Source organism: Sarcophilus harrisii, chromosome 1, assembly GCF_902635505.1.
Source record: "Sarcophilus harrisii chromosome 1, mSarHar1.11, whole genome shotgun sequence".
NCBI lineage: Eukaryota > Metazoa > Chordata > Mammalia > Dasyuromorphia > Dasyuridae > Sarcophilus > Sarcophilus harrisii.
The window spans coordinates 344,716,444-344,738,555 of NC_045426.1; the positions used below are offsets into that span (position 1 = coordinate 344,716,444).

The following is a 22,112-nucleotide window of genomic DNA, read 5'->3' on the forward strand; positions in this document are numbered from 1 at the left end:
TGGCACAGGGAATAGAGCACTGGCCTTAGAGTCAGGAGGATCTGAGTTCAAATCTAACTTCAAACATTTAACAGTTCCTACCTGTGTGACCCTGGGTATGCCATTTAACCCCAATTGCCTTTCACACACACACATACAAAAACCTAATTTCCAAACTACCTACTTTCATATTCACAAATCACATTATCAAATCAGACTGGTTCCTTGGAAGACTAAATCAATAAGACACAGGAGAAAAATACCGTGCTATTAGAATTCTCCGTGGGTTGCTGTTTCTTTTCAGCAGGTTGTTGATGGGGAGTAATAACTTCCTGGACTGCTTCACATACAAAAAGTCGTGGCTCACTCTGATCCCAGAAATGGCTGATTGGAACATGATCAAGTAGACTCAGATCCCCCAAAATAGGATTTCTAGTTGGAAAAGAGGAAGAAATATCTGTAATACTAAAAAGAACAGTATATTCACTTCATGAATTTCAAATAGCAAAACAACACAGTTTCATGTTTTATAAAGATTACCAAACTTCAACAAGGTCTAAACTAGAAAGGAAAACAACACAGTCTCATATTTATATAGATTACCAACTTAAATACTCCGACTCTATGTGTTAAAATGATCCTTACTTTATTACTTTTAGCCAAAAGTAAGAAAATTATAAAAATTTAATGCTTGTTAAATTAAGAATAAAAAATTTAAGAGAACATATTAGATGCTTAAATGGGACAAAGTAATAATTAATAGTGGGCAATGATAAAGCACCTTAAAGTTTACTACTTTATATATATTATTGTAATTGTATTATGTGGACAGTAATTAATCATACAGTTTAAATTTAGGTTATAGTCATCATTGCAATGCATTTATTTCTATGTCCTTTTAGATATTTATGAGAACATTAAACTTACGGGCTACTCATTTATTGGATAATAGCTGAACAAATAATAACACATGAATGTAAGGACATATTATTATAAGAAATGGCAAATGGAATGGTTTGAGAGAAACTTGGGAAGACTTATATGAACTGATACTGAGTGAAATGAGCAGAGCCAGAGCAACTTAAATATCAACAACAATATAAAAATGTAACTTTTAAAAATTTAAGAACTTAGACCAATGTAATGCCCAGCCATGATTCTAGAGTACTGACAATGAGACATGCCTATTAACAGAGGAGTGATTCAAGTTGCAGAGTGAGATACACCTTTTTTGGACATTGACAATATAAAAATTTGTTTTTCTTGATTATTTTTTCTTTTTTTTTCAGGGGTTAGAGCAGATAGAGATAGGAGGGAGAAGGAGTAAGGATAGATCTATCAAAAAAAAAAAAAAGAAAAGAAAAGAAAAGTAAGGAGGAAGATTAAAGCATTTTTTAAAAATGCACAATAGAAACAAAGGAGGCCAGAAGGAATCACAGACAAGCAAGGAGGTTTTGGAAGATATATACTGAACCTATGTACTTTTAAATAAAATTTGGCTCCCATCTACATCCAAAGAGGACTGAAATGGTGTAATAATATAATAATATAAGAGTAAACATTTACAATATTATGGAATATTATTGTTCTATAAGAAACAGACAGTAGGATGATTTCAGAGAGGCATTCAAAGACTTACATGAACTGATGTTAAGTGAAATGAGTAAAACCAGGAGTTCATTTTACATAGCAACAAGATTACACAATGATCAATTCTGATGGACGTGGCTCTTTTCAACAATGAAATGACTGATGCCAATTTCAATCATCTCATGATAAAGAGAGCCATCTGCACCCAGAGAGAGAACTGTGGGAACTGAGTATGGATCACAACATAACAGTCTAACTCTTTTTGTTGTTGTTCACTTGCATTTTGTTTTCTTATTCATTTACTTTCCTTTTTGATATGCAGCAAGATAATTGTATAAATATGTTTACATATATTGGATTTAACATATATCTTAACATGCATAACATATATTAGATTGCTTACTATTTAGGGGAGGAAAGGAGGGGAAAATTTGGAATACAAGACTGCAATCAATGTTGAAAAGTTATCAGTGTATGTGTTTTGAAAATAAAAAGCTTCAAAAAAAAAAGTGGGCATTTATGTAGCATTCTCCCGTTCCCTAACACATTATATACAATATCACATTTCACTTAAATGTTTTTTAAGGAAAAATGTTAATGGTATTATCTCAGTTTTACAGATGAGGAAATTTTTTTACAAGGTTAGTTAAGTTAAATAATATAAGTAATAGTATTTGAAATGAGGTAGAATCTCCTGATATTTAAGTCCAATGTTTTCTCAATTACTGATTCTATAGATAAATCTTGCCAAATTGAAATTGAGGTTCAGAGAATTATCCTTTCCCCGGACTAGCTGGTACAAACATTAGGTTGTGCAGGGAACTCTGCTGGGCAATATTCAACACTACAGATCAAGACTCTCAATTGAATGAAGTATAACAAAACATAGTCCACCTTGACTTCCACCATAATCACTCACACCCACAAAATGATTTTGATTTTTAGTTAGGGAACAATCTGAAAAGAACATTGAGGCAAGCTTAGCCCCAAAAGAAGAGATATGAAAAGATACCTCCTCCCATTCCCCTGTGGATAAGGGTGAGAGAAGCAGGGAGAAAAAGGAAGGGCCATTGGCATAGAACACTGCACATATAACCAGATTTTTTTATGTATTGCTAGATTTCAATTATTTTCTCCCTTTTCTTCTCCCTCCCCCCATCATTAAAAATTTTTATTATAAAAGATGGCTTCTTAGGAAAGGGAAGGGAAAATGCCACAAATGAAAGAATTTCTATGAGGATATAGGTGGAAATTTAGGGGAGGTAAAAAGAGATATCAAAAACCATTTATGTAGAAAGAAAAAAAAATAACATTGTGAGAAAATAGAGAAGAAAATGACAAGATGACAAAAATCAGTGATTAAAAAAGAATAAAACATTTATATTTGAATTTTAAAAATTAACATTTTTGAAATACAGTAATTTTATGTAATCATTTTTGCTATATGTATACATGTTTTCTTACTTTTAAAGAAAAATTAACTTAAATGAGATATTTGCCCTTCAGATACAAGGGGAAAATACTGAATTAGGAATAAGTAAACAAAGGTTTAATAACCTTTGATAACCTGCTTCTTTGTTAACTAGCCACAAGACCTCAGATTTAGCCCCTCTGGGCCTTGGTGTTTTTACTGAAATTCCTAGGGAAATTCTAGCAAATATTGTAAAAAGGAGAGTTTGTAGCAATGCTTAAGGATTAGTATAGTTTCAACAACATCTGTTATACTGTATTTCTCTATTTTTTGAACTATTATTAGAAAAGTACAACAGGAGAATGAATACTAGTGAAATAGCATGACTATTTCAGCAAGGGATTTAGCAAAAATTTCTTATAATAGTCTTGCTAAGAACAAAATTGAAAAGTAGGTTCAGTATGGTTAGGTGGATATGGAGCTAGTTAAAAGATCTAAAGCAAAGAAGTTTATTAATAGGTCAGTGTTGGAAATCTCCAATATTGGAGGATCCTAGGAATCTGCATTTACTTCTGTACCATTAATATTTTTACTAAAGACTTAAATTAAAGCATAGTAGTAGGGTTATCAAAACTGTAGGTGACATGAAACATAAATGGAGAGATAAGATGCTGGAAACAAGATCCAGAAAGATCTCAACATTCTATAGAGCTATGGGATTAGAAATGTAATTAAATGTAACTTAATAGAGATTAATATACAGTCCTAAAGTAGGATTAAAAAAATCAAGTATATATATCAAGGATATGAGGGAACGCAGGGTTGAAGAAGATCTGGGGATTTGGGTTACCTGAAAACCCAACGAGCCAAAAAGGTTACCATAAAGATAATTATAATATTAATGCATAAGAATAATAGTACATAGAAATCTACTATGTACCAGACACCATTTTAAGTACTTTACAAATATTTGATATAGTGACCCTGGAAGGTGCTGTTATTATTTTTAAAATTTTTTGTTGTTTTACTTTTTCTGGTTATACATGTATACAAAGTTTTTAAATACACAATTCTTTATGAATCACATTGGGAGAGAAAAATCAGAACAGGAAAAAACTATGGGAGAAGAAAACAAAAAAGAAATGAACATAGCATGTGTTGATTTATATTCAATCTCCAAAGTTCTCTTTCTGGATGCAGATGGCATTTTCTGTTCAAAGTCTATTGCGATTGCTTTGGATCACCAAACAACTGAGAAGAACCAAGCCTTTCATAGATGATCATCACATATCCTTGCTGTTATTGTGTACAATGTATTCTGGTTCTGCTTGTTTGACTCAGTAATAGTTCATGTAAATCTTTCCAGGCTTTTGTATAATCAGCTTGTTCATCTATAATAATAATCCATTACCTTCACATACCACAATTTATTTAGCCATTCCCCCATCTGATGGGCATCTATTCATTTTCAAATTCTTTGCTACCACAAAAAGAGCTGCTACAAAGATTTCTGCACATGTGATTTCCTCGTTTATGATTTCCTTGGGATACAGACCCAGTAGAGGTACTGCTGGATCAAAGGGCATGCACAGTTTTATAGCCCTTTGGGCATAGTTCCAAAATTACTCTCCAGCATCACAACTCTACCAACAATGCATTAGTGCCCCAGTTTTCTCACATTCCCTTCAACATTTAGCATTATCTTTTCCTATCATCTTAGCCAATCTGAGAGATATGCAATGGTATCTCAGAGTTATCTTAATTTGCATTTCTCTGACCAATAGTGATTTGAAGCACCTTTTCATATGGCTACAAACAGTTTTAATTTCTTTATCTGAAAATTGTTCATGGCTTGAATTATTATAAATTTGAATCAATTCTCTATATATTTTAGAAATGAAGCCTTTATCAGATCCTTGGATGTAAAAATGTTTTCCCAGTTTATTGCTTCCCTTCTAATCTTGTCTGCATTAGTTTTGTTTGTGCAAAAAATTTTTAACTTAATATAATCAAAATTATCTATTTATGATCAGTAATGGTCTCTAGTTCTTCTTTGGTCACAAATTCCTTCCTCCTCCACAAATCTGAGAGGTAAACTATCTTATGTTCTTCTAATTTGTCTATAATATCATTCTTTATGTCTAGATCATGAACCCATTTATTAACCTGTTTATCAATTGGAGAATGGCTTGAATTCTTATAAATTTGGGTCAAGGGGCAGCTAGGTGGTACAGTGGATAGAGCATTAGCCCTGAAGTCAGGAGGACTTGAGTTAAAATCTGACCTCAGACACTTAGCACTTCCTGGTTATGACCCTGGGCAAGACACTCAATCCCAATTGCCTCAGAAAAAATAAAATAAAATAAAATTTAATCAATTCTCTTTATATTTTAGATAAAGGCCCCTATTCAATTTTCTCCAGGGATCTATCACATCTAATTTTTAAGGATTCTATGAACTTCCCTAGTTTCTTTGTTTATTTCGTGGTTAGATTTGTCTAATTCTGAAAGGAGAAGGTTGAGGTCCCCTACTAATATAGTTTTGCTGTCTATTTCTTCCTGTAACTGACAATATCTTCTCTAAAAATTTGGATACTCTACCACTTGGTGCATATACATTTAGTATTGTTATGACTGCATTGCTTATGGTACCCTTTAACAAGATGTAGTTTGCTTCCTTATCTCTTTTAATTAGACCTACTTTTATTTTATCTGAGATCAGAATTGCTACTTCCTGGTTTTTTTTTTTTTGTTGTTGTTGTTGTCGCTTCAGTTGAAGCATAATAAATTCTGCTCCAGCCTTTTACCCTTACTTTGTATGTATCTTTCTGTTTCAAATATGTTTCTTATAAACATATTGTAGGATTCTGTTTTTTAATCTATTCTGCTATTTGTTTCCATTTTATGGGAGTATTCATCCCATTCACATTCACAGTTATGATTACCAGCTCTGTATTTCCCTCCATCCTATGTTATCTTCTATATACTTTTGTTCTTTTTCCAACCTGTTCCTCCTTAGTAATGTTTTCTTTTCAACCCACTCAACCCTCTACCTGCCCTACCATCAATCACCCTTTCCCCCTTTTCTTACCTTTTTTTCTAGTGGTTCTCTCCTCCTATCTATCCTGTCCTTCTCTTTTCATTCCTCTTTCTTCTTCTACTTCTTTACAGGGCAATAAAAACCTCTATACCCAACTGAATGATTAAGTTATTCCCTCTATGAGCAAAACTGATGAGATCAAGCTTTAGACAATGGTTATCCTGTTTCCTTCTTTCCCTCTATTGTAATAGGTCTTTTGTACTTTTTCATGTGATCCAATTTTTCCCATTACACATCCTCTTTCCTCTTCTCCCAGTATTGTTCTTTGTCCATCCCTTAATGTCTTTTTTCTTTGATATCATCACATCAGAGTCCATTCATAACCACACTATCCAGTCCATGTGATGCCCTTCTAACTGCCCCAATAACCTATACAGTTCTGAAGAGGAACAGATATAATTTTCCCATCTAGAGATATGAACAGTTTAACCTTGAAAAATAATATGTATTTTCCCCCTATGGTTCTCTTGAGTCCTGTATTTGGAAATCAAATTTTCTGGTTAGCTTTAGTTTTTTCAATAGAAATGACTGAAAATCTTTTAAGTCATTGAAGATCTATCTCCTTCCCTGAAAGATGATGCTCAGTCTTGCTGGGTAGTTGATTCTTGGTTGTAATTCCAGGTCTTTTGCCTTCTATAATGTAGTATTCTAGGCCCTTTACTGTAGAAGCTGCAAGATCCTGGGTGAATCCTCAGTGTGATTCCTTGATAGCTGAATTTTTTTCTGGCAACTTGTAGTATTTTTTTCTTGAGATTGCAGTTCTGGAGTTTTGTAATAATGTTCCTTGAAGTTTTTCTTGTGGAGTCTCTTTCCAGAGGTGATGAATGGATTCTTTCAATGACTATTTCTCCCTCTGGTTCTAATATATCAGGGTAGTTTTCCTTGATGATCTCTTGAAGAATTCTGTCCAGGTTCTTATTTCGGTTGTTGCTTTCAGGTAGACTAATAATTTTAAAATTGTCTCTCCTCGATCTATTTTCCAGGTCGGCTATTTTTCCAATGAAGTATCTTACATTTTCTTCCATTTTTTTCCTTCTTTTTAGTTTGACTAATTCTTGATGTCTCATAGAGTCATTAGCTTTCATTTGCCCTATTCTTGTTTTTAATATATGATTTTTCTCAGCGTTTGTATCTCGTTTTCTATTTGATTAATTTTACTTTAAGATGGTTTTTTTAGTAGAGTTTTTTTTTATTTGGCCACTTGTTTTTTATGAAATTGCCTTCCTTTTTACAAGCTGTTGCATCTCTCTTGCATACCTCTGATTTCTTTTCTCATTTTTTCTCCTACCTCTCTTATTTGCCTATTAAAATCTTTTATGAACACTTCCAAGAAGACCAATTCATAACATCCTTTGAGATTTCCTCTGTGGATATCCTATCCTCATCTGAGTTGGTGTTTTGGTCTTCCCTGTCACCATAGCAGCTTTCTATGGTTAAGGTTCTTTTCTGTTCCTTGCTCACTTTCTTTCCTTTTCTTTTTGTATTTTCTCTTTTGTGACTTTTAAGATCGAGTTCTTCTCTTGGGGTATAGGGAGTGCTTTCCCAAGCTTCCTGTGCAGCTTGGAGGCTTAGCTTTGAGCACAGAGGCCTTTGTGCATGGTGTTTTGCTCACAACAGAGGACAGCTTTACCTGCTCTTTACAGGAGACAATCTGTTTTCCCAAAATTTGACTTCTGATCTGGGACTGGAGGCTGCCCCACTGATCTTCTCTGCTGAGCTAGGGCCAAAGCTCGCTCACTGGCTTTCCCAGAGCTGGACTGAACACCCTTTTCACCCCAGTGAGATTGACCTTTCTTGAAATTTTTCTAGTCTATCTTGAGCTGGAGAATGGTTTCATTCCATCCAATTCTGTTCAGAGTGTTGGTTTCATGTGGTTTTTGAGAAAAACTGGGAGAGCTTGAGCAGCTTCCTGACTTTGCTCCACCATCAGGAGATACAATTATAATCCTTATTTCACAGGTGAGGAAACTCAGGCAAACAAGGGTTAAGTGCCTCTCCCAGGTCCCAGCTCTACCCATGAGGCCCCCTAGCTTCATCATCTGCAATCCCAGACTGCCTTACAAGAGGCATGCAAGTGACAGTCCTGCTGGTCTCTCCTTTGGCCACATCTGGAATATCACAGGCTTTGAGAACCCCAATCTTGCACTAGCAATGCTCTGTTTGACTCTTAACTAAGACAGGTCATAGATGTGTACCCACAAACTTTTCCTAATAGCAGTTTCAGGCTTCCTGCCCTAGAGAGATGGTATGGCCTAACAAAGAGGGCTGTCTGTAATATGCAGAAAAGGAGTTGAGTCTACCTCTGACACTCAGTATCAGTTTTTTGGTAAGCAAATCATTTAGCCTCTCTGAAACTTGGTTTCTTAATCTACAGTATCTGACTTAACATGATTTTTGTGAAGTTCAAATTATACACATATACACATAACACATTCTACGTATATTAAAATTATAAATATGGATGTACACATATATACATTCACAGGGCTTTGCAAATTGTAAAGCATCATATAAATGTCAACTACTATTACTTTTATTATTCCTTCTGGTGAGAATCTAGCAGACACATAACTAAAGTCTGTCTCTATAAGGAAGTGCAAAAAAAGGTTCTTAAACAATATGCACTGTCTAAAAATTTGAAGATGATAGACTATAATATTCTAATAATTAAACAATTCAATATGCACAAACCAAGATTTCTTACTTTTTATTCTCTTCTCCCATAAAGGAAAATGTTTCTTTTCCATCAGTTTGTCCAGTCTTGAAGTCGAAGACAGTGACTGTGTCCATTTCAACATCATAGAAGCACATTTTGGAATCAAGACTATTATCAGGCTATTGTGGGAGGGGAAAAAAAAAAACAAGACAGCTCATGTATGCTGATTTTATTACCTAAATGTATTTGTTCTATAAAAGTCTTTGTGCTATAGATTAAAAGGAAATCAATCTTAAGTAGAAGCAGCATATTTTACATTGTTTTGGTTCACTGACTACTCAGGACTTTTAGGGAATACATTCAGTACATCTGGTGCCTTTAACTTTTTAAGCCTTAAATTACTCTTTATAGTCAAATTATTTTTCCAAAGTGATCATGGTTTACAATGAATAACAGAATCTGAAGATTTCTGAATATCAAACAAATTCACTGAACTATTATTACAACTTATTTGGGAATCAAAGGAATATACAAAAAAAATATATCTTTTTTTGATTCTGGACTGCCAAAGCTATTTTTCCCCTAGGGATTAAGAATTGTGACAATTAAGAATTCTTTATTCCTGGATGAATATTCATGCACCCTCTCTCTCACACTCTTTCACCTATGTCCTCACTCTATGGCATCCATCCACTTCCTACATGTCTTCTATGCTATGTCCCTGTCACTGTGTCCATTACTTCTCACAGTTCTTGTTTTACTCATCACATTATTACATACTAGTTCTTTGTATATGTGTGTGAATGTAGGTGTATATGTGCCTTTGTGAAACTAAAAACCTTTAAAAAAATCCAGGTTGATTTAGACATCTTTCCTCCCTATTTCAACATTTCTTTCTTCTATTCCCAAATGGCATCTAAATAATTGGATTTTGTGCATAAAATATAAATCTCACATATAACTGTGAAAACCAATACAATCAAAACCAATCAATCAGATGAAGTCCTTGGATTATGTCCTCCCAAGAAAAGCAATGCTAAGTGAAAACCAGAGACAGACATTTAAAAACTCTTATTTTTTTTTTGCCATTTAAAGACATTGCCCTAGACCTAATCCAAGGGACTATTGTGGAGGGGCAGGTAAGCTTGGGTTCTAGAAGACTAAACCAACAAAAGCTATACTTTCACAGGTTCTTCCTTGCTAGAAAGGCTTTGCAGAAGAGCCCATCTGCAAACTGTTTCCCAAGAACCAAAGTAGATAAATATGGAGAGATTCATCACCCTTAGGATACCCTTTAGTGATGAATTATTTATATATGACAACATATTAAAGGAAGAACACAAAATGGCCCTTAAATCCATGTGGAATCTTCCACTTCAGACAGAGGCTAAGCACAAAGAATCATATAGTTTGAGACACTGGGTTCTCGGCTATTTTTGTGTCATGGACCTTATGGGCCTCTTCTCATAATAATATTCTTAAATGCATAAAATAAAATATGCAGGATTACCAAGAAATTAATTATACTAAAATAGCTTTCAAAGTATTGGGAAAAATCTTCAGTTCACAAGACCCCAGGTTAAGAAACCCTGTTTTAGACTATCAAAAGCATTTAGCAATTAGTTAAGTATGGTATGCTTATAAAATAAAAGATGAATTGATATTGATATAATACTGGAAGAACTGAATTGTAAGAATCTGGGCATTCTTCTTAAAAGCAAACCAGAAGACAAAAGGAAGCTGTAGCCAAATGAATGAATGGTTTACAGATTTTCCTAGGAAAAGCAAGTAAAGGAGTTGGTGAAATTGGCTTTACTGTGTATCCTGAGGCAATAGGAAGTATCATTTCTTGAGCTATTTGGTCAGTTTATATTGCAATGCTCATAATAAATATATGCAAAAATATTACCATAAAAGCAATTGTAGCTTATCCTCCAACATCTGCTGCAGAAGAAGTAGAAAAATTCTATTAAAAAGTTAATAAAAGCCTCTAAATTAAATCAATATATACTGATATCCAGAGACTTTAACATAATGGTGGGCACATGGGAGAATGATTTTTAAAATGTTGTAAAATATGGTTCAATGGTTAAAAAAAAAAAAAAAAAAGTTAAGGCCAAAGATTTGAAGATTGCATAAAAGCCTCAGGCCTACACAGCTTGAAAACTTTATATAAACAATAAAGAGGCTTCAGACATGGTAAAAAATAACAAAACTGAAACAAAAAAGACTGGAATGAGAAAAGACAATGTCAATGTGGAAGTTGTGTCTATTAATTATTTGTTGCAATGCCTGCTCATCAGAGCAAAGAGCAAAATGAAGGCAAACTATATGGGGAAAAAAAAATAAATTATGACTTCTAGTAAAAAAAAAAATTCCAACTTAATATAATTCAAACAACAAGTTTTATTGTTACCATTTGTTTTTAGAATAGACACTTCTGATATACACACCTTCCCTGAAACAAAGAAAAATAGTTAAAACTCCAAAATTTTGCATCTGACTGTGGAACAACATTCTGTATCTACAGTAACCAACCCTGAAAGTATACTTAGAGGGAGGCATGATTTGTAATTTCCTCAAACAACTACTTAATAAGCATGCACTGAGACACACAGCATGGTGTAGTAAAGGAAAACTGGCCTCAGTCAGAAGAACTGTATTCAAATCCATCACTGGATATTAATCTAACCTATTTCACTGTGGAATTTCAATTTAAGAAAGGAAACAGTGTGGTATAGTGGGATTTTCTTGAGTTATGAAGCCCAAACTTATTCCCTTCTTTTATCACCACCATATTTTTCTCCTATGGTCATAACTTCCTTTTGGATCTGTGATCTTTTAACTCTCAGTTGCTGACTATTATCAGAGATCCATATGCCTTTTCTAGTGTAGTAGGATCAGAAATGTGCTGGTAAATGTTTAACACCAATCTCCAAAGATAAAAAAGGAAGCACAAAATTAATCTACATTTTACCATTTTCGCCATCATTTTCTTAAGACTATATATCAACAAATAAATTAAGCCCTAATTTATAGCATTTGTCATTTTCCAAAGTGTACATGCTCACACTGAAAATTTAACAACTGGCTATCCTGAAGTCATTCTGGACCTGGCTCCAGAAACTTCCTGGGTAGGAGGTAACCATGAAAAGCACGGCTTTCCTTAAAAAAGTTGGCCCTAATTAAGCCTGGACAGACTTACTAAACTGATACAAAACGAAATGAAAAGAACCAAGAGAACATTGCACATTGCCAACAAGAAGATTATAGGATGATCAATTCTGATCAACATGGCTCTGTTCAACAAACATGATTCAGGCCAGTTCCACTGGCCTTGTGATGGAGAGAGCCATCAGGATCCAGAAAGGGGACTGTCAGGACTGAATGTGGATCATAACATAGTTTTTTCACTTTTTTGTTGTTTGCTTGCTTTTTGTTTTCTTATTTTCTTTTCCTTTTTGATCTGATTTTTCTTGTGCAGAATGATAAATGTGGAAATATGTTTAGAAGAATTATACATGTTTAACATATGTTAAACTCTCTCTCTAAGGGAGGGGGGAAATTTTGGAATACAAGGTTTTGCAAGGGTAAATGTTGAAAACTATCTTTGCATGTATTTTGAAAATAAAAAAAAACTATTATTTAAAAATAAAAAACAAAAAAAGGGAGGGGGGAGAAAAAAAAAAAGACAAATAGTTTTAAATTTCCATATACTCAAAACAAAACCTGGTATGAAACTCCTGCCACGTTATTCTGTGAGAATATTCCCCATTCTACAAAGAGACAATCTGCCCATTTTCCCTAATCTTTGTTTCCTCTTTTCCATTGATTTCACTATACTCTCCTAAAGCTTCCTATACTTAGAAATTAAATTCTCTTATTTTTCTTTTCATTTGAGCTAAGTAGGATATCTCTAGCTTTTCTCTTTCTTGTCTCTTCTTATTCCATTTGAGTGATTTATTTCTTTGTTCCATTAAAAAAAAATTATGATTCACTTTAGGAGTATTTAGATTTTAGCCCATGGAATCATGAATTCAACACTTCCTTCTCTTCCACTAATTCTCTTCAATCTCTTATATCCTTTTGTGTTATGGTGATTGCTACTTATTCTCTCTCTTAACAGCTTCATCTTCCTCTAGGAGAATGAGAACTCAATTCATTACTTAATTTTGTTAACAGTATACTTATCTTCTTGTGTTTCCCTTACTTGGATACACTGATACATCAAATGTTCTGCTAATTTTGTTACATTTTAAATGAATGACTCAAGTGTTTCTCCTTTGTTGAAGGGGCATTTTAAAAAATTACTAGGTTCAGCTTTGAAGGATTTTTTTTTAGGGGGAGTGTATCTTGTTTTGATTTTCAAAATAGCAAATTCCAATCTCTGATTTGACATCATGTAGTTGAAAAGTAGACCTAAGATATTAGTACTGACTTTCCTTTGTAGCTTACTAATAGATATCATTTAGAGAGCACTTTAAGATCTGCAAAGCTCTTTATGTTAACTCATGTTATCTTCACCATTAAACCCTATTTAGTAAATGCCATTCTACAGGTGAGGAAACTGATAGGAAGATTTTAAGTGACTTGTCTAGGCTCATTCAGCTAATAAGTATATGAAGTATATGAAGAACAAACTAAGGTAGTCTTGCTTCCAAGTTTCACACTATATCCACTACAATACTTAGCAATCTCTATAATTTGTTTGGTACTGAAACTCTGGAATTTAACCACTATGTCTCATAGGGGTTCTCTTTCCCAGAGATCTGGGGATTCTATCTATTAGAGATTTGCTTTTTGTTTTTTATATTGCTGGACAATTTTCTTATATTATTTTCTTCAATGTGGTACTTAATTTTCATTATTTTCTGGGAGACAGATGATGCTTAAATTTTCCTTGTACATTCAGTCTTCAGGGTCACTTGTCTGAGTCTATTTCTTCCGAAGTTGTCTTTTGCTTTTGTTCTGTCAAATTTTCTTCTACTTCTACATTTCTGAGTTCCAAATCTGTTATAGTCTTTTTCAGCCTTCTTAATATTCTGGAGAGATCTGGAGAGATTCTCCACTTCATGTTCCATGTTGTCTACTGATTTTTGACCAATCTATACCTGTCTTTAAAATTTCTCTTTTAAACCATTCTTGAATTTACTATTGTTCTATGATCTCTGGGGAATATACACAATATTTTTTTGCTAATTTTTTTAACTTGAATTTTTTCCCCTTTTCCTGCAAAACACAATTTTTATTCATTATGATGCAATTTATCTAAGTAGAGTAAGATTTTTAAAATTTTCTCTAGTTTTTTCCCTGCCCTTTTCTCTTCCATCCCTAGTACTAAATTGATCATTTTCATTATTTAGTCCCTTATTCTTTCAAGATCCCGGTTTATATACTCTCCTGCCCAGTTCCTTAGGACTACTTGGCCTCTCAAAGTATTGTTAATTTGGGGCTAATGTGTGATGATTGATCTGGATTCCTGTTACAGGGAGAGGAATAAATTCTCAAGTTTATAATTTCCTTTTGCTCTGTACAAAAGCTCCTTTCCACTTATCCATTTATTATTATTATTATCATTATAGCTTTTTATTTACAAGATATATGCATGGGTAATTTTTCAGCACTGACAGTTGCAAAACCTTTTGTTCCAATTTTTCTCCTTCCGCCCACTCCCTCCCCCAGGTGGCAGGTAGACCAATACATGCTATATATGTTAAAGTATATGTTAAATACAATATATGTATACATGTCCATACAGTTATTTTGCTGCACAAAAAGAATCGGACTTTGAAATCCATTTATCCATTCTTAACTATCACATTTCCTTTGTGTTCTGTTACTAGTGAGCTACTTTATACAAGAGTTTTATATTAAGTTCCTGACATGAACAGAAGGGAATTCATTCAGCAAAACCTTGAAATGTAGGCCTTTTGGATTGTTGGCAATGCACATGTAACCTGGAGATATGTAGGATGAATGGGCATGTCAAGTAGTTTGACACTGTTCTATCTGAAAGCATTATATTATGTGGAGTTGTTTTCATCTTTTTTTCTTCTTGCAACATCTTTTGTTACTATAGATTTTGGTACATTTCATAATATATTTTGTTTAAGGGGTGGGGACATATGCTTTAAACACCACCACAAACATCCTTCTAATTGCCTGGCTCTCAACTTGATTTATGTTAACAAAGTGAAATGAAATGAATGGAAGAATGAATATTGGTGGAGATGTATAATTATTTCTTAAACAAGTTCAACCAATACAAAAAGATCCTTGTATACTCCTCAATCAGGTAACACTGACTTCTTAGTGAAGCAAAGACTATGGCAAAGAAAGGAAAGACTAGTTTAGCACACCAATTTATAAGATCTAATTAAGAACATTGGTGGAAAATTATTAATAATATTGCCTCATAAAAATCAAAATCAGTGATGGAATAAACAAGTTTTGAGAAAGGTTGAGGTGAGCCCCAATAAAGCAAAGTATTCTAGAGAATATTAAAGGATGAAACTGGAAGAAAAAAAAGACAACAAAAAAAATGAATCTTTGAAAATATCTATAAAGATTTTTTTTTGTTTGCTTCTTTTGAATGAATTAATGGAAAGACAGTTTTAAAGCATTTACCATTTCGAAGCACACAAACACAAAAGCCCCTGCCCTCAAGAAGCCAAATGCTAATTAAGTTAATAATACCAATGATGGGTAACTTGGGAGGGATGTTCTGGTTTGCAAAATCACTGGGATGGTGAGCTAAACAACAGGGAAATGAGAGCATTGAATGATTTCTAAAACAAAATCTTTATTAAAGAAAAACGATCTACTACCATATGTTTCTCTTATATCACATTATTATACTACATCAGAAAATAGAAATGGCAGTGGAATAAATGAAGATTAGAAGAAGAAATTGACCAGACCAAGTACAGGGAGAGAGATCTGTGCCACAGATTATACCATTTTGAGGGGGCTGATCCATTAATTCTGAAAATAGTGGGGTCAACACAGACATGGAAAAATGTGCTAAAGAGGCAAAAGGGAGGAGTGTAAAGGTGAGGTAGGCTAGAAGCTGAAAAGAGTGCTGAAAGCACAGGAAGTAAAATGAAAAAACCTACAGATGAATGAGAGGAGTTGGGAGAAAACAAGATGCAAAGGCAACATAAAGAAAAAGGCAAAGAGAAAGGGAGATGAAAATCTTGTGGGGAAAAAAAAAATCAATGCTACGAATCAAAGAAATAAAAGTGGGCTAATTTCCTCACGTCCCTTCCTTAGAGGAATCTCTCTACACTAGATGCACTGTGATCTTGAGCCTCACCTTGTGGAGGAGGATGCTGATCTTGTTACCATTGGAGTTACATTTGATGGAGGTAATGCCGCCTATGCCTGGAATTAACTCTGCCAGGTTCTTGCAGTTGCAGTGCACTTTAGCCTCTCTGTGGAATCAAATAAAATTACTTTAACACAACCCTTACAACATGTGTCTTTAACATTCCTATTCAATGCTGGGTGAGACAACTCAGTAGCTGAAGAATTCCCCCTGTCCTTCCTGGGACACTGCCCAGGCCTAAACCATTGATACTTTAGTTCTTGCCGACCCTGAAAATGCCCAAGGGGTCAGAGCTGCATAGGCAACTGCTTGTTTTTTATTTTTTTTAATTATAATTTTTTTATTGATAGAGCCCATGCCTGGGTAGTTTTTTTACATTATCCCTTGCACTCACTTCTGTTCTGACTTCTCCCCTCCCTCCCTTCAACCCCTTTCCCAGATGGCAAGCAGTCCTATACAAGTTAAATATGTCACAGTATATCCTAGATACAATATATGTGTGAAGAACTAAACAGTTCACTTGTTGCACAGGGAGAATTGGATTCAGAAGGTAAAAATAACCTGGGAAGAAAGACAAAAATGCAAACTGCTTATTTCTAACAGCCCCAAGCTGCTTCTTGAATCAAAAGCTCACCTTTTAAAAAATTCACAATGTTCTTTCAGGGCAACTGTATAGCTCTATCTCATGGAATATCAGTTTTCTACAAAATATAACTGAAAGTTACTCAAAGGTAAAGGAAGAAGTGGTAGGTTCCAGACATTACCAAGAATGTCCCAGAAGATATGAAAGATATCTGAAAGATGTAGGCTCAGAAAAGATGATCTGGCTTTGCAGCAGAAGCAAGAGACAACCAGAGCTCCATTGGTGGCCATGCAATGTCAAGCGGTCAGAAGGCACCAAGGCATAGTGGACAGAGGACTGGGCATGGAGATACGGGTCCTGAGAAATCTAAGTTTACATCTCAACATTCTGGGCAAGTCACTTAACCTTTCTCATCCTCTTATTCCATCCTCTGTAAAATGGGGGTGATAAGCATAACATAATCTGATAAGATTATTGTAAGGATTAAATAAAAGTGTAAATGAGCACTGTGTAAATCTCAGAAAACTTTATATTTTGTTATCATTATTATTAGAGGAAGGACCTTGGCAGATTGAGTTGACACACTATAGAAGAGAGATGACAGAAGAGCTGCAAACAATACAGGGTTTAGATGGGGAGGAAGTATCACATAGAAAGCACAGACCTAGTGAAGTATACAAATACTAGACCAGAACAAATAGCTACTCATCTGGATAGTATGAAGCTTTTTTTCATTGGGTTAAGAACCTTGCCAACAACAAAGTTCCAAATGTTGAATGGTAACTATGTGTCCAGCAACATACCAAAATCAGAAAGCAAAATGATTATATGTTTTTAAAAGTGGTATGAAAATATTCTTTATCTTTCTACTATCAAGAATTTCTCACTCCTCTTGATGAGGTCCGGTGTAGGGCAGAGAGTTGTGAGAAACCCTTCTGGTCGGCGCAGGTCCTGGGTGCATGGGGACCCTGGGTATGTTTGCCACTGCTCAGTCCTGGCAGGCGGGATGTATAGCCAGCACCTCGGTGCGTGTCTGGCCAAATAAGTATTTTGTCTTCTGGTTTGTTTGATCTTTTGCTTCTTACTGTTGTGAAGTACTATTAGTATATATGTGTGTTTGATTAAGGAAGAAATCCCTCTACCCCTTTGTAGCTGCAGATCCCCCTGTAGATCACCCCCATGAGGGACACACTGCAGGCAGGTCTGGATCTTTTTGGTGTGCTGGGCACATGGCTGAGGTGCGTTTGGTGGTCTCCATTCATTAATAATGTAGTGAAAACTCATTTGGAGGGTTTTGTTTCAAACCACAAATGATGTCTCCCACCATCCCCCACAGCTGAGCCAAGTGGCCATGAGCTAAGAGATGATCTGAAATTGGGGAAGGAGAGACAGGGAGAGAGACCCGAACTTGGGGTCAGGGTGCTGTGACAGTGTTTGGGGGCTTCCTGGGGGACTCCTGGGAGCAAGATTCTCCATGTGAGATTAGCCATATGGTTTATACTGACTCCTAGTAAGCCTAGTCAGAAAAGCTGGCTTGTGGGTGAAGGCCAGGGAGCTGCTGGCCACCTACCTCTGGAGTGGTGGCTAACTCGGGGACCGACCCCAAGCACTGCTGGTTAGAGAAGCCCCCAAGGCTGGCTCCTCCAGGTGTGGGGGCAGGGGGTTGAGCTGTTGGTTTCAGCTTCAGGTGAAGCCGTGTCTTTTTTTAATCTTAGATTGAACTGAAGACAGAAAATATACTTTATTTGTCGTTTTGGAGAAAGTGAGCAGAGGACTTAAAAAGCAAGACCATGCCAGACCAAGGGACCTCTCCTTGGCATCGCTGCCTGTGAGGACCTCCTGTTCACTCAGAAGATATTCTCTTTTCAGCATTAACCCCTCTTTATCTCTCTCACTTACATCGGTCAGGACCTGGCAGAGGCCCAAAGCAGGACCATGCCTTGTCAAGGAACCCCTTCCTTTCTTTGTCACAGTTGCCTGCCAGGACCCTGCCCGCTGAAAAGAGACCCTCTCTTCTCAGTGTTAACACACCCCTGTTTATCTCTCTGACAGGATTTCTCTACACCCCTTGTTTATCTCTCTGCCAGGACTTTGTCAATGAGGAAGTCAGCCTCCGAGCAAAAGCCAACTTCTCAGTGCCAATAAACTTCTTTTTGCCAGTCTAACTTTTCGGGTTCATAAATTCTTTTACAAAGGATTCTAGTCTCAGCTGACTAGAAGGGGTTCCTACAACTCTCTGCCCTGTGCCAAACCTCATCATTCTGACATAAAAATCACTAGTTTAAAAACCATATCCGTATTTGTTTCTAAAATTGCAACTGATAAGTTTCCAAATAATCTGATTATACCATACTACATAAGAAACTAAATATTTATAGATTCATACATGCAATTATACACTCCATTTTGTTTTTACAAGAAACAAAGAATGGAGAAGATAATAAGCAAAATCAAGGAAACACTTAAATGGGTTACTGTGTTATTTTAAACATAAAGGGCTATCTGAAGTTAGTGGTGTCAAATTCAAATAGAAATGGGGACCACTGATTTTTGATAAGGATCTTTGAGAGCCACCTATTAACTTAGTTTTGAAATGTAATTTAATCTGTATTTCACTGTATTTTTTATTTATTTTGTAAACTATTTCCCAATTACATTTTAATCTGGTTTAGGCCAGTCTGAGGAGGATTGTGGGCTGTGTACAGCATTCAACACCTCTGGTGATGGAAAGAATGCTAGATTGGGATTCAGAGGTCCAGATTTGAAAGTTGGCCCTTGGACTTTGGACAAGTAACTGAACCTGAACGAATTCCATTTCCTTTTCTGTCAGGGGAAAATGTTGAACTCTGAAATGCCTTCCAAACTAATTCTCTGATCTGTTGGGCCTACACTTTCAACTTATTTTTTCAGTAGTGATAAGTTTAAAAGTCAGTCTTTTGTCTCTGTCCCCTCTTGTAAAGAATAGCATAAATCTGGAAGAAATAGGTGGGTCAGAAGCCTATCCACAGCCAGAGTTCTAGCTCATGATTGTGACCAAATTTCGTACTGAGACATTTAGAATGAAGAGTACAAAAAGCCAATTGTTTACAGAGAATACAAACTTTGCCTAAAATCCAAGCATATATGTTACATGTTAGGCTAGAAGAAAAGCTCATTTAATTCTGATGAGGGGAGACCCCGAAACTCTCTCTCAGAAACTCCTTCAAGGAGAAAGTCCCCTTGAATTCTGGCCTCAATAAAAGACCCTGCCCAAGGACAAACAGCTTCATTCTGTTATCCTGAGAGACGGGCACCACCCCCCTTGATAACACTCACTACTGATTAAGTTCCCTATTGAAGTGAAGATCAGCTAGGAGACACTCATTCAATTCCAGTATTTTCTCTCATTCCAGCTCAACCTACACCCAGCCCCCATCAAGAGCAACCTCTAGCTTCTGGCCAAAGCTTCGCTTATAAAGAGAGCCAACTTGGGGTTCAGTCCTTACAGAGGACCTAACATGCCATGCCATGCTATGCCAAGGAACCTCTCTCTCTCTGGCATAAGCTACAATCCTCTTATGAACAGACAATTTTCAGACGATGAAATTGAAACTATTACCACTCATATGAAAGTGTTCCAAATCATTATTAATCAGAGAAATACAAATTAAGACAACTCTGAGATACCACTACACACCTGTCAGATTGGCTAAGATGACAGGAAAAAATAATGATGATTGTTGGAGGGGATGTTGGAAAACTGGGACACTGATACATTATTGGTGGAGTTGTGAACGAATCCAACCATTCTGGAGAGCAATCTGGAATTATGCCCAAAAAGTTATCAAACTGTGCATTCCCTTTGATCCAGCTGTGTTTCTACTGGGCTTATACCCCAAGGAGATACTAAAGAAGGGAAAGGGACCAATATGTGCCAAAATGTTTGTGGCAGCCCTGTTTGTAGTGACTAGAAGCTGGAAACTGAGTGGATGCCCATCAATTGGAGAATGGTTGGGTAAATTGTGGTATATGAATGTTATGGAATATTATTGTTCTGTAAGAAATGACCAGCAGGATGAATACAGAGAGTCTTGGAGAGACTTACATGAACTGATGCTGAGTGAAATGAGCAGGACCAAGAGATCATTATATACGTCAGCAACGATACTGTATGAAAATGTATTCTGATGGAAGTCGATTTCTTTGACAAAGAGACCTAATTCAGTTTCAATTCATCAATGATGGACAGAAGCAGCTACACCCAAAGAAAAAACACTGGGAAATGAATGTAAACTGTTTGCATTTTTGTTTTTCTTCCCAGGTTATTTTTACCTTCTGAATCAAATTCTCCCTGTGCAACAAGAAAACTGTTTGGATCTGCACACATACATTGTATCTAGGATATATTAGGACATATTCAACATATATAGGACTGCTTGCCATCTAGGGGAGGGGATGAAGGGTGAGAGGAAAAAATCGGAACAGAAGTGAGTGCAAGGGATAATGTTGTAAAAAAAATTACCCTGGCATGGATTCTGTCAATAAAAAGTTACTATAATAATAATTAAAAAAAAAAAAGCTGCAATCCTCTGCCCACTGAAATGATATTCTCTTTCAGCATTACCCTTTTTATATTTCTTTCTCACCTATTCCCCTAACAAGACATTATACCTTTCTATTGGGATTTCTCTGCTAGAAACTTTACTTCTCTGTCAGGACCTTGCCACCAAGAAATTCAGTTTTTCTATTCATGCATAGCAAAGGCTGACTTCCCACTGCCAATAATAAACTTCTTTTACCAGTCTAGCTTTTCGGGTTTGTAAATTTCTTTATAAAGGAAGAGTTTCTACAACTCCCTGTCCTGTGCCAAATCCTAGGGGAGTCTAGAGGAGCCAAACCTCTTCATTTGGTTCCCTAAACCCCGAACCTGCCACTAATTTATCAATCCTACTCTCTCATGGAAGCAGCTAGGTAGCCAGTGGATGAAATGCTAGATTAGGAGGGCAAATCAATTAACTTCTAATTGTTCTATTCTCCTTATACATTCGACATAATAATAGGAGCTATCTCACAGGCTTTTTGTGAGCATGACTTGAGATATCTGCAAAGTATTTTAAACACCTTAAAGTGCTATGTAAACTCTACTCATTATTTTTTAGATCAGGAAATCTAGGCCCAAATGGGTTAAGTGATTTGTCTAAGATAGTTAACTAGTTCAGAAAAAAGTATTGGAGTGCACACCTTTCTGATTCCTAGTCCAAGACTATCTCTATTATATCATACTGCTTTCTGTCAACATCTTAAGATTATTTCATGCAGGTGAAAAGATTGAGAAATTTTTACCTAGTAAGTAAAAAGAGGCTCCCCAAGCTAAAAGATCTATTCCTCACTAATCTTCCCATTTTTTTCTCTCCTGTCTTCCTGTTATTCAGTCACTCTCAGTAGCATCCAACTCTGATCCCTTTTGGGGTTTTCTTAGCAATGATAC

The 22,112-nt window shown here is 35.6% G+C and overlaps 1 protein-coding gene across 3 annotated transcripts in view; it reads right to left on the bottom strand.

Annotated features, from left to right (window-relative positions):
- IFT140 (intraflagellar transport 140) overlaps positions 1–22,112 on the bottom strand; it is a 198,496-nt gene that overhangs the window by 108,477 nt on the left and 67,907 nt on the right. For all 3 annotated transcript variants that reach the window (XM_031945786.1, XM_031945784.1, XM_031945785.1), the window contains exons 14-16: positions 16,051–16,168; positions 8,784–8,914; positions 243–411 (exon numbers count right to left, since the gene is read on the bottom strand). In XM_031945786.1, the coding sequence (XP_031801646.1) occupies positions 243–411; positions 8,784–8,914; positions 16,051–16,168 (418 nt within the window). The remainder of the gene's footprint in view (positions 1–242; positions 412–8,783; positions 8,915–16,050; positions 16,169–22,112) is intronic.